Here is a 12,038-nt window from a genome sequence, read left to right as displayed (position 1 = left end):
AGAACTGGACGCAATATCTCTATCGTGCTGCCTCTGCTCCAAACCAAAAAGTCTGCCGCGTTGAGCCATCCCAGGCCGTCGTGAGGTCTAGAACAGACCCGAGCCTTGTGTTGCTCCTTGGGGTTTGCACAGCTGCCATGCCGTTCAGCCCCTGCCACCTGCTCCAGTTATATGGCCGAGGGATGCTTTTCCGGAGAGAGTCTCACCCTCCCGCCCCCGCCCCCACTTCTGCTTGCCGGCTTCCCCACAGCTGCCATTGCTTCTCAAGAGCAAAGAGTCCCAGCGTGCAACATCTCTCTCAAGGGCTCCTTTATATGGGAGGAACAAGGACTTGTTAGATCTGGGATTTCTCTCCTAGCGAGGAAGCCAGCCTGGGGACTTGAGAGCATCTTAGGAAGGAGCAAAGACACAGCCTGCTGCTTGCTCACGAGAGTGATCTTTGTGGGCTTTTTTAGTTTGGAGGAAAGGTGTGGAAGAGGCAACACAAAAGAAGTTTATGAAATTATGCACGGCCTAGAGAAAATGGGAGAGAAAAAACTCCCTCTCCCCCACAACTCATGGCCATTCACTGAGGCGGATTGTTGGGAGATTCAGGACAGATAGAAGCACAATGCATATTTTAGCACAGTGCATATTTAATTTGTGGAACTTGCTCCCCCAGGAAGCCCCGATAGACACCAATGTGGATGGCTTTGAAAGAAGATTAGACATGGAGGAGAGGGCTGTCGATGACATCCGCTTCTCATAGTTGCCCATCCAGATGCCTGTAGGAAATTCACAAGCAGGATTTGAGCACATTAACACTCTTCCCTCCTGCAGCTCCCAGCATCTGGCCCTGAAGCATCTTTGCCTCTGATCGCAGAGGCAGAGCATAGCCATCGTTGCTAGCTAGTCACCAGCGGCCCTCTCCTCTGTGAATTCGTTCAGTCCTCTTTTAGAGCCAGGCAAGTTGGTGGCCATCACTGCCTCCTGCGTGAGGGAATACCATAGGTTAACTATGTGCTGTATTAGGACTTCTGGAAGCTTCCAGTTTTATTTGTTTGCTGCTTTTCAAAGCAGCAGAGAAAAAACGGGAATGCATCTCAGAATCAAACATTGCAAATTCAATTTCATAATAGCACCATGGGAAAACAACACAGTAGCAAATATATAACACATTGTAAACGAACAACATTTCAGCAGTGTAAATAGAACAAGATTGCATTAACAACATAACACTTTCTGGCAGTCGTGAAAATGAAAAGTGGGCCTTGTCAGTTTCACCTATATCCTGGGGTGAAGCCTATTGGGATGCTTGTTTGGGGTTGAGAGCAGCACCAGGGGGCTCAATGTGATGATTGCGGTGGGGGGGCAAGGATGTGGGACTTGATGGCTATAGAGGTAAGTGGGTAGAGCAATCAGAACAGCTTCCATGGAGGCAAGCAGGGCATCACCAGCCCCTTTCATTTCAGGTCCCATATCCCAGGATTTGACTATTTGGAGGATTTAGGACACCTAAAAAGAAATCCATTCTTTACTCAGAGCTTAGTTAATCTTGGAACTCCCTCCCACAGGAGGCAGTGATGGCCACCAGCTTGGATGGCTTTGAAAGAGGATTTGATAAATCTGTGGAGGAGAGGACTGTTGAGATGGAGGCAGCAATGCTTCTGAATGCCACAAGTTGCTGGAAGCCACAGGAGGGGAGAGCATTGCCTCTCCTGCTCAGATCCTGCTTGCTGGTTTCCCATTGGAGCATCTGGTTGGTTAGGACAGAATGCTGGACTGTGTGGGCCGTTGGCCTGATCCAGCACTTATGTTCAGATATTCATTGCTGAGGAATCTCTTTTGTCAGCTGTTGTATCTCTTCTCCCCACACTTGTGGGTGATTGGTGGCCTGTTGTCTCTGTCTGTCTGTTCCAAGTAGAACGATGCCCTTTCTGCTGTGAGTAGGTCACTTCCTCGCAAAGGGCAGGTGGATCCTCAGGCAGATGGGGAGCAGTGAAAGGTGAAGGGTCTGATGTGAAAGGTTGGGAAGCTGGCTTTTTGGATTCCTCTCAAATGCCTCCTCTCCAGTCTCCACCATATCAAGAGTTGCAGCAAGATCAGAAAAGGGCACCCCCAAACAATCAGTTGACCCCCCCCTCAAGAGGAAAGGTTGCAGCATTTGGGACTTTTCAGCACACGGAAAAAGCGATGAAGAGGCGGCACAATAAAAGTTTAAGAAATCATGCATAGCTTGAGGAAGGCGGGCAGAGAAAAGCTGTTCTCCCTTTCTTGTGACTACAGAATTTGTGGACCTTCTGTGAAGCTGAATGTTGGAAGACTTAGGACAGACAAAAGAGAGTCCTCCTTTGTTAACCTATGGGACTCGCTGCTGCAGGAGGCAGAGATAGCCACCAACTTGGATGGTTTTAGAAAGCATTGGATAAATTAATGGAAGATGGCTATTGATGGCTATTAGCCACAGTGGCTCTGCTCTGCTTCTATAGTTGGAGGCAGTAAGGCTTCTGATTATCAGTTGCTGGAAACCGCAGGAAGGGAGGGGCTCTTGTTCTCAAATCCTGCTTGCAGGAGTAGCTCAATCCCTTTAGCTTAACTTGTGTAGGACTAAGTGGAGACAATGGACAGCGAGGGGCTTAAGAGATGGGAAGGAGTCTGAAGCTTGAACAGAACCCCTGCAACACTTTCTGTAGAGCTATAGCACCTGCCTTGCAAGCAGAAACTCCCATCTTCAACCCCTCCAGTTGGGGCTGGGAGAGAGACCCCTGCCTGTAACCCTGGAGCACCATTGCTGCCAGTCAGTGTAGACAGTACTGAACTAGATGGACCAATAGTCTGACAATGGTATGAGGAAACTTCCTGTCTTCCTTTGCTATCTTAAAGGCAGCAAAAACTACTTAACATATAATGCACACCCAGAACAGCAGATTGCTGTTTTGGGAGCTGAAGGCTGTCAGGCCAAAATCTGTAATGCTCCAAATCATACTGGAGAAAACCTGTCTTTTCATAACTTTACAACTGCGAGGTGCTGGACATTTCCATGAATTTCCAGCCCTTTTGCAACCCTGCATCGTGGCATTTGTAGGCTGAAATCTCTCCCTGCGTCGTGGTGTTTATCGGGTGAAATCTGTTAAGCTGAGCTGCTGTTTTGAAGGCCCTGTATACTTTTGTATACAGGTGTTCCGTTCTGGACCTCTGCATGCATCACAGAAATTGTGTAAAGTGGGGAGCCCCCCCCACTTTAATAGAGAGCGTGTGTGGGGAGGAAAGAGACTTATGTGCACCGCTGGGAATGCTGCCTGGAAGTTGCTCAGGGCCTCTGCCCAGCATGCCTTCCCTCCATTCAGTGACATTGCAGCAAGCGAGTGGCCAAGAGCGACTTCCAGGCAGCTGACCCGAGCAAGGGTAGGCGTGCCGTTTCATTCAAATTCTTTACTTACTTTGCGGCGACCCTTGTAAAAGCAGTCGTGTGCAAGTAGAATGCGCGTTAAGTGGGGGAATGCCTGTATATTCTTTCATCTAAGGGCAACCCAAGAGTTTAAGCAGCCCTGCCAAAGGGAAGCAGGGTGAGTGGATCTTCCATGGCAGTGATTGCCCAACAAAGGCCCATAGCTCAGTGGTAGAGCATCAGTCTTGAAGGCAGAAAAATCCCTTTCCCAATGGCATCTCTGGTTAGGGCTATGATAGGCTTCTGCCTGAATCCTTGGCAAGCTATTGCTGCCTGTCAGTGTAGACAAGAGAAGCAAGGGTCTGACTCAGTATAAGGGTCCTATGTTCCTATTCAGCTGAGCCTGTTATTGAGAACCATGAGGACTGGAATCTTCCTTTATTCCTAGCAGAAGGGTCACAGCTCAGTGGTAGAGCATCTACATTGCAAGTTCAATCCCCAGTGTCATCTGCAGATAGGGCCGGGAGAGAGACCCCTTGACTGAAAGCCTGGAGGGCCATTGCTACCAGAAAGCATAGACAGTGCTGAGCAAGATAGACCAAGTACTCAGTATAAGGCTGCTTCCTGTGTTCCTTTGTCTCTCGTCCTGTCTCATGCCTGACCTTAATCTTCCTTGACTTCTCCTCCTTGCATCCACTGAGCACTGATCCTCAGCCTCTGGGTGGGCCAAAGATCTTCGTCTGATCTCGGATCCCCCGCGAGTCCCAAGACCTCTCTGCTGCCAACTTCCAGAGATCGCCGTAAAAAGCAAGTCTGGACCACCCACGTTTTTGTCTTCCCCTGAAACCTCAAGAGATGTAAGCTCCTCTCCCCTTGCCTTTTCTATTACTGGCAGGATTTAAGCCCAGAGGAAGCTTAAAAGGAGGGTGGGCGGGGGCTGTTCTCTTCCGCTGTGCCACCCGCCCCTGGTTTCCAAAACCCAGGTGGAGAATCTGCTGCATTTTCTGGACCATGGCAGTTTCCTGGGGCTCATCATTCTCTCACCTGCTGCCAAACACCCTGGGCACAGCTGTTACCCCCCCTTCTCCTGCCGGGAACGTCAAAAAGGATATTGTGGAGTTGGAAAAGGTTCAGAAGAGGGCAACCAAAACTATCAAGGGGATGGAGAGACTCCCCTATGAAGAATTGTTGCAGCATTTGAAAACAGGTTGTAGTGCAAATAAAAAAAACAGTTGCAACATATGAAGAAATCTTGCAGTTTTTCGGACTTTTTAACTTACAGAAAAGGTGAGGAATAGGGGACACAATAGGCGTTTATAGAATTATGCATAAAAGTTTATAAAATGCTCCTCTCTCATATAATCATAGGATATTGTAGAGTTGAAAGGGATCACCAAAGGCCATCTGGTCCAGCCCCCTGCAAGGCAGGAAACAAGAAGCACAGGCAAATGGCCATCAAACCTCTGCTTAAAAGCCTCCAAAGAAGGAGAGCCCACCACATCTTGAGGGAGTGCGTTCCACTATCGAACAGCTCCCGTTACACTAGAACTGGTGGACATGCCATGAAGCTGAATATGGGAAAATTCTGGACAGATAGAAGAAAGTCCCTTCTCAATGCAGCACAGAGTTAAACTCTGGAATTCCTAACCTCCGGAGGCAGCGATAGCCACCAACCTGGATGGCTTTAAAAGAGGATTAGACAAATTCATGGAGGAGGAGAGGGCTATCCACGGCACAATGCTTCTGAATCCTAGTGGCTGGAAACCACAGGAGGGGAGAGGGCTGTTGTGCTCACGTCCTGCTTGTTGGTCTACCTTTGGAGCATCTGTTTGGGCAGTGAGGACAGGATGTTGGACTAGATGGGCTATTGGCCTGATCCAGCAGACAAGTTCTTCCCTGTGTTCTTCCAGAACCTCCAGTCCCAGAGGCAGTCCATCTAGATTTCGAGGCTCTTAAGGGTATCTGGCCACTGTGGGAACAGTTTGCTAGACTAGTTGGCCTGATCCAGCAGGCCCTTTTTATGTTCTCATGTTTGGGGCCGCATCTTCCTCTTCCTTCTCCTCCTTTCACTGCTCAGAGCTTGGATTTCCAAACAACCAGCAAGGCCTGCAAAAGCCTTGTGTGACATTTCCCCCCCCCCCCCCCCCGTCCTCTTGGAGTCCCCGAAACATCAAGCTTCTGAATGCTAAACAGCTTTCATTAAAAAGCTTCTTTTCTCCAAGGGAGAAGATTTTTCTTTTTAATTTGCTTCCTTGAAAAGAAATGCGAAGGTCCTGGCAAGTTGCAGTGAGCGCACGGGCCAAGTGGTTCGACGGAGCCAAGATAATCAAGTGTGAGAGGATGCTTGATTTGGATGTCTGTCCGGTGGTCAGTTCCTGAAAGAGAACCACAAAGCTTAAGCCTGCCGGGAAGGTGATGCTCTTTCCTTCCTTGGAGGTTTCTAAATAGAGGTCGGATGGCCATCTGTCAGGATTTTTGAGCTGGGATTCCTGCATTGTGTGTGGAGGGGTTCAACTAGAGGACCCTTGGAGATCCCTTCCCACGCTTCAATTCTGTTATTCTTTCCCAGTTCCCTGCCCTTCTGAACACGGCCCAAAACAATGCACCCTGCAACGAGATGTTCTGGCTGACACCACTTTGAACTTCTGTAAAGGTTTTGCTTTGCGAGATACCGAGGTTTTTGAGGAAAGGCACTCCCTCCCACCCCGGTTTTTAGTTTATTTTGGATCCCCTCCCCCCTCAAGAAGTTCCCAGCATAGCTTTCCGGAAGTGGAAAATTGCCCCCTTCTTCTTTTTAAAGGTCTCTGTCTTCAGATATCTGAAGGGCTGTCACGTGGAAGCTGGAGCAAACTTGTTTTCTGTTGCCCTAATGGGGAGGACCCAAACCAATGGATTCAAATTGCAAGAAAGGAGATACTGACTAAATACTAGGAAGAACTTATTGAGGGTAAAAGCTGTTCAATAGTGGAACACACAAGCTCAGGAGGTTATGGACTCTCCTCCTTAGAGGATTTTAGGCAGACGTCAGATGGCCGACCACCAGTCAGGTATTCATGAGATGTGATTCCTGCATTGCAGGGGGTTCAGCTAGATGACCCTTGGGGTCCTTTCCAACTCTTGGCTGCCCTCCTCTGCACACCTTTTAGCTTGTCAGTATCCTCCTTAAAGCAGGGTGCCATAGGACACCAGGTGGGGTGTGGCCAAGGCAGAGTAGAAGGTTGCTATTCATTCCCTAAACTAAACTTTTGTTGATCACGCCTGGGATTGCATGAGCCTTTTTTGCTGCTGCACCACACTGTTGACTCATGTGAAGCTTGTGGTTTCTACTAAGACCACCAGATCCTTTCCACCTGTGCTGCTGTCAAGGGAGGTGTCCCCCATCATATAGTTGTTCATCTGATTATTTCTGCCTAAGGGGAAGAACCTGACATTTGTCTGTGCCGAAGTGCATTTTGAGCATCTCTAGTTCCTAAGCTGAGAGGCCACAGTCCTTTCAAAATGGACTGCAATGTTGAAATTCTAATGTTGAAATTAACATTTGCAATTAATTGTGATTCCTGCATTGCATAGATGATCTTTGGAGTCCCTTCCAACTCTACTGTTCTGCGAGGGTATGTTTTAAGGGATTCATCCCATGCCTTTTGGTAAAATTCCCAGGGTGCCTTGCAGATTGTAGAAACGCAATTGAAACTGATGCAGAACATGGAAATTAAAAATTGACTAAATCACTAAGAAAAGGTATTTGCTTGCACACACACCCTCCCCTTAAATATTCAGTTGGATGAGATAAAGGGTGAAGGCTCCTGAAGGCAGATGCAAATGTCAGTGCCCATCAGGGTGTTTGAAGTACAACTGGTGAGGAAATGTAGTGTATTTATATTTAATTAAATTGCTTGCAGGCTGCTGTTCAATGAAAATGGTCAGCATGGCATTTAAACTATCAAATGTCTGAATCTAGCCCAGGAAATGAATCGTTGAACACGATTTAAAATTGGCAAAGCAGAAGACTCTGCTTAAAGGAAGAGGCTGCTGGATTAGGCTAATGGCCTATCTGGTCCAGCATTCTGTCCTCACAGCGGCCAACCAGAAGCCTCAAGAGGAAACCCGCAAGCACGATTTGAGCACAAGAGCCCTCTCCCCTCCTGTGGTTTCCAGCAACTGAGATTCAGAAGCATTTACTGTCTCTCTGACTTTGGAGGCAGAGCATAGCCATCCTGGCTAGTAGCCATTGACAGTGTGATTCTCCTTCATGAATTTGTCCAATCCTCTTGGTTGGTAGCCATCACTGCCTCCTGTGGAAGTGAGTTCCATACATTAACTCAGAAGGACTTCCTTTTATCTGTCCTGAATCTTCCAATATTCAGCTTCTTTAGATGCTATGATTTCTAGTGTTCACATCCTGCTTGTGGAGTTCCCACTGGGGCATCTAGTTGTGAGAAGAGGATGCTGGACTTATGGACCATTCGCCTGATCCAGAAAGCTCTTCCTTTCTTTTTATGGATCTTCCAGGTCCAGTGGCAGTCTACCTAGATTCCTAGGGGCATTTGGCCATTGTGAGAACAGGCTGGATATTCCATTGGCCTGATCCAGCAATCTCTTCTTAGTTTCTTGGGTCCGGAAGCCCAAAGGAATTTCCTGTCTGAAATACCTCCCCCCCCCAGCTGTTTTAGTACAGATTTCTTGTAGGACCTAAAGTCAGAAAGAATTTCATATGATTTACTTAATGATTTTGTCGGGTTTGATCTGAATGCAAAGGAAAGGGAAAGATGTGTGCAGTTTTGCCTCTACTCTACCTGCTCCTTTAAAAGTACCCAGACAGCTTGCACAGCTGCAAGAGTCATTTAGCCCCATAAAAAGGCCAGCAGCTTGGATTTTGCTGCAGCCACGGCACGTTAATGGTGCGCTGGAGCCCAAATCATAACAGAGACCTGCTAAAGAGAACCTGGGAGGCAGCTCAGAATGCTTAATTTTGTCCAAAGCTTACTGTTTAAGAGCCCCCTTACATTTTATCTTTCGCCAAGTGTTGTACGTTCCAAATCTTCCAACCTGCCCAGATCACATTTTGCTTTGAAAGATGGAAATAACACAAGCAAACCCCACCCCAGTGTCCCTGAGTGTGTGGGGAGGAGGGACTGTGCAAGTCTGCACTGACGCACTCATGGAATGGCACAATTGTAGAGTTGGAAGGGACCCCCAAGTGTCACTTAGCCCAACCTCCTGCAATGAAGGAATCACAGTTAATAATCCAGACAGATGGGCATCCAACCTCTTGCATTTTTATGGAAACCATAGGAGAGGATCCTCTTAGGCTAGGATCCTGCTTGTGGGTTTCCCATTGGGGCATCTGGTTGGCCACTGTGAGAAGAGGGTGTTGGACTAGATGGGCCATTCAGGCTCTTCTGATGTTCTTACATGGTACCCAAGTGGTGTATTGCTTAGAGTGTTCAACTTGAACCTCGGAGAGACCAGGGTTCCAATCCCCACTCGGCCATGAAGCACACTGTGTGTGACGTTGGCGGCAAGTCTTGTCCTCTTGGCCTAAGCTACCCCTCGGGATTGTTGTGTGGATGAAAGGAGGAAGAGGAACATGTGTACCACCTTGAGCTCCTTGGAGGAAAAAAGGAGGTCTACATACATATACATATACAATAAAATAAAACAGGTATTATGTTCTTACTCGTTAACGTAGTTCTCAGGAGGCAAAAGTGCTTCTGTGGATGATAGCATGATGCTTAGTTAGCAGGCTTCTTTGTGAGAACATAAGGAGTGTCTGCTGGATCAGGCCAATGGCCTATCTTGCCCAGAACTCTCTTCTCACAGGGGCCAGCAAGATGCCCCAATGGGAAACCCACAAGCAGGATCCGAGCCCATGAGCACCCTCCCCCTTCCTGCAGTTTCCAGCAACTGGTATTCAGATGCATTGCTGCCTCTGACCATGGAGGCAGAGCATAGCCCTCCCCTCCTCCATGAATTTGTCTAATCCTCTATTCAAGACATCCGGCTTGGTGGCTACCACTGCCTCCTGCGGGAACAACTTCCATGGTTTATGCGTGAATAAGTGATTTCTTTTCTCTGTCCCGAATCTTCCGACATTCAGCTTCATTGGATGTCCATGAAGCTGCAGTGTTAGGAAGCAGCTGCGCGGAGGTGGGTGGCCGGGTGGGCTTCTCTCCCTCCAATTTCTCCAGGCCGGTCATCATTGTATAAGCTTCTGTCATGTCGCCTCTCCAGCACCTTTTCTCTAAACTGAAAAGCCCCATACGCTGTAGTCTTTCTTCACATGCTGCAACCTTCCCCCACATGGGCATTGTTCCATCCTCTCGATCATCTCGGTTGCCCTTTTCCGAACCTTTTCCAGCTCTGCGAGTTCAGGCATCAACAATGCTGATGTCCATGCTTTGTGTGGCCCGGCACACTCCCTCCTGCTTCTGCCTCTGCCCTGTGCGCTTTCTGTGTCTAGAAGAATTATCACCCTGGTGCTTCCAAGCAGGGAAAGTGAAGAGAAGTGACCCATGTGATTTGGCTAGAATTCATTTCATGCCTTGCGCAGTAGCCTTAAAAAAAGAAAAAGAAGAAAGAATGCCTTACCTGCCTTCAGCAGCCTTCGTCCTTTATCTCAACCTCTAACTTAAAAGTGCATTCTTTAATAGAAGTGTCTAGCAAGAAGAGATGCCTTTTTCCACCACCAGGAAAAGCGTCCAGCAAAAAAGCTAAACTGTGAAGCTCTAGCAGTGAGCCGATTATGGTAGAAATCCACTGTCCCATCTTCCCCAGTTACTGTTTTCCACCCGACTGACCTTATAAAGCAATTGCTTATGTTGTTGTTGGTTAGGCATAGAATTATAGAATTGTTGGAAGGGACCCGTAGTCCAACCATCTGCGGTGTTGGAATCACAGCCAAAGAATCCCCAACGGATGGCCATCCAACCTGCTTAAAAACATCCAAGGAAGGAGAGTCCACCACCTTCTGAGGTCATAGAAGCGTAGAATTGTAGAGTTGGAAGGGAACCCCCAAGGGCCATCTAGTCAACCCCCTCCAATGCAAGAATAACAGCTAAATAGAAGTTATATAAAAATACAAATATAGATAGAATTATTAATAACATATAAATGCATAAATATAATTTCAGTGCAACATTCTTTGCTGTCTATCCTTTTTTTTTTGGCTGCAAGCTTAGATCAATGTATATGTTTATTTTTTCACACATTTATTTTTTGGATACATGTGCAAACAACTGTTACTGTCCTGAGTTTTATTGTGTTGTTACCTTCCTTAGTGGGTGAGGCATGCAGGCCACTATTCTGAATAGTACTTTTTTTATTGGGTAGGGCAGGGCAGGGAGCTCTGGGGGTGGGTCTGGAATCCTTTGCACATTTCTTTTCACCTCACATCAAAAAGGAAATGGTGGAGTTGGAAAGGGTTGAGAAAAGGGAAACCCAAATGATCATTTTGGTGAAAAGCAAATAAGAGGCAACATTATAGAAGTTTATAAGCTTATGGGTGGCATGGATAATTTTTTCCTTGCTGTTCCTCTAGTGTTCCTCATAACACTAGAACTCGTGGACATTCCATGAAGCTGAATGTTGGAAGGTTTAGGACAGATAAAAGGGAAGTCCATCTTGGCACATAGTTAACTTTTGAAAGTTGCTTCCACAGGAGGCAGTGATGGCTATAAAAGAGGACTGGACACATTTATGGGGGAGAGGGCTACTGGTGGCTACTAGCCACAATGACTATGTTCTGCCTCCATCATGGGAGGCAGCAATGCTTCTGGATACCAATTGCTGGAAGCCTAGGGGTTTTGGGGGGGGGTGCTCTTGTGCTTAAATCCTGCTTTTGGATTTCCCATTAAGGTATTTGGTTGGCCACTGTGGAAACAGGATGCTGGAGCAGATGGGTCATTGGCTTGATCCAGGCAGCCTATCTTGATTCCTGGGTTCTTGGTGTGTTTGGCCATTGTGAGAGCAGCATGCTGGACTAGGTGGGTCAGTGGCCTGATTCAGCAGGATCTTATGTACAATACTTTGTTGCGTTGAACAAAACAGCAATTGATCTCTTTCTGTCACTCCCAGCTAGGGAGTCCTGCTTACCACTCAGAACTTTGGTCGAGGTCTGCCTTCTGTCTGGGAAATCTTTTGGAAGGAGTCCATATCGGTGGAACCACTCTATTTCTCCAGTTCTCTGTGACCCTCTTTCTCTGCCTCTCCCTCCCTGGGCATTGAGCAGATGAGCTTGTAATCAGAGAAGTAGCCTTTGTTGACCGCACTGGCATTGTGGTTTGAGTCCTGCCTCCCAGAATCAGGAGGTCTGCGGTCTGTGGATGGTGGCTCCGTCCAGTCTGTCAAGAACTAGCGATTCAGTCTGGGTTGTTCTGGTCTGGACTGGTGATTGTGGAGGGGAGAGGGGTGACAGGGAGTTGAGCTGCCCTCTGTTCTGCAGTTACAGCCACTTTGGAAAACTGGTGGGTTTACATTCATAAAGGATGCCAGAGTTAGCAGTGATTGTGTGCAAGTTAAACTTTGGGCACCATAATACAATGTTTGATGTTGTTCCACAGAAAGCTACAGGTCAGTTCCTGCTAACATATAGTGGAATTCTTCTTAGAATCATAGAATGGTAGGATTGGAAGGTAAGAGTCATCTAGTCCAACCCCCTGCATTAGTGGAAAAT

General features: G+C 47.5%; 1 protein-coding gene across 2 annotated transcripts in view; it reads left to right on the top strand.

The window, feature by feature from the left end:
* EFNB1 (ephrin B1) overlaps positions 1-12,038 on the top strand; it is a 74,462-nt gene that overhangs the window by 46,110 nt on the left and 16,314 nt on the right. The window contains exon 3 of one of the 2 annotated variants that reach the window (XM_088664702.1): positions 4,082-4,174. The exons of the other annotated variant lie outside the window; for it this stretch is intronic. Coding sequence (XP_088520828.1) covers positions 4,082-4,174 — 93 coding nt within the window. The remainder of the gene's footprint in view (positions 1-4,081; positions 4,175-12,038) is intronic. 2 annotated transcript variants of the gene reach the window in all.

This window comes from Zootoca vivipara, chromosome Z2 (genome assembly GCF_965207765.1).
Source record: "Zootoca vivipara chromosome Z2, rZooViv2.hap1.1, whole genome shotgun sequence".
NCBI classification, from domain to species: Eukaryota; Metazoa; Chordata; class Lepidosauria; order Squamata; family Lacertidae; genus Zootoca; species Zootoca vivipara.
The sequence above is the reverse complement of the archived record's forward strand: the minus strand, read 5'-3'. Positions and strand labels throughout refer to the sequence as shown.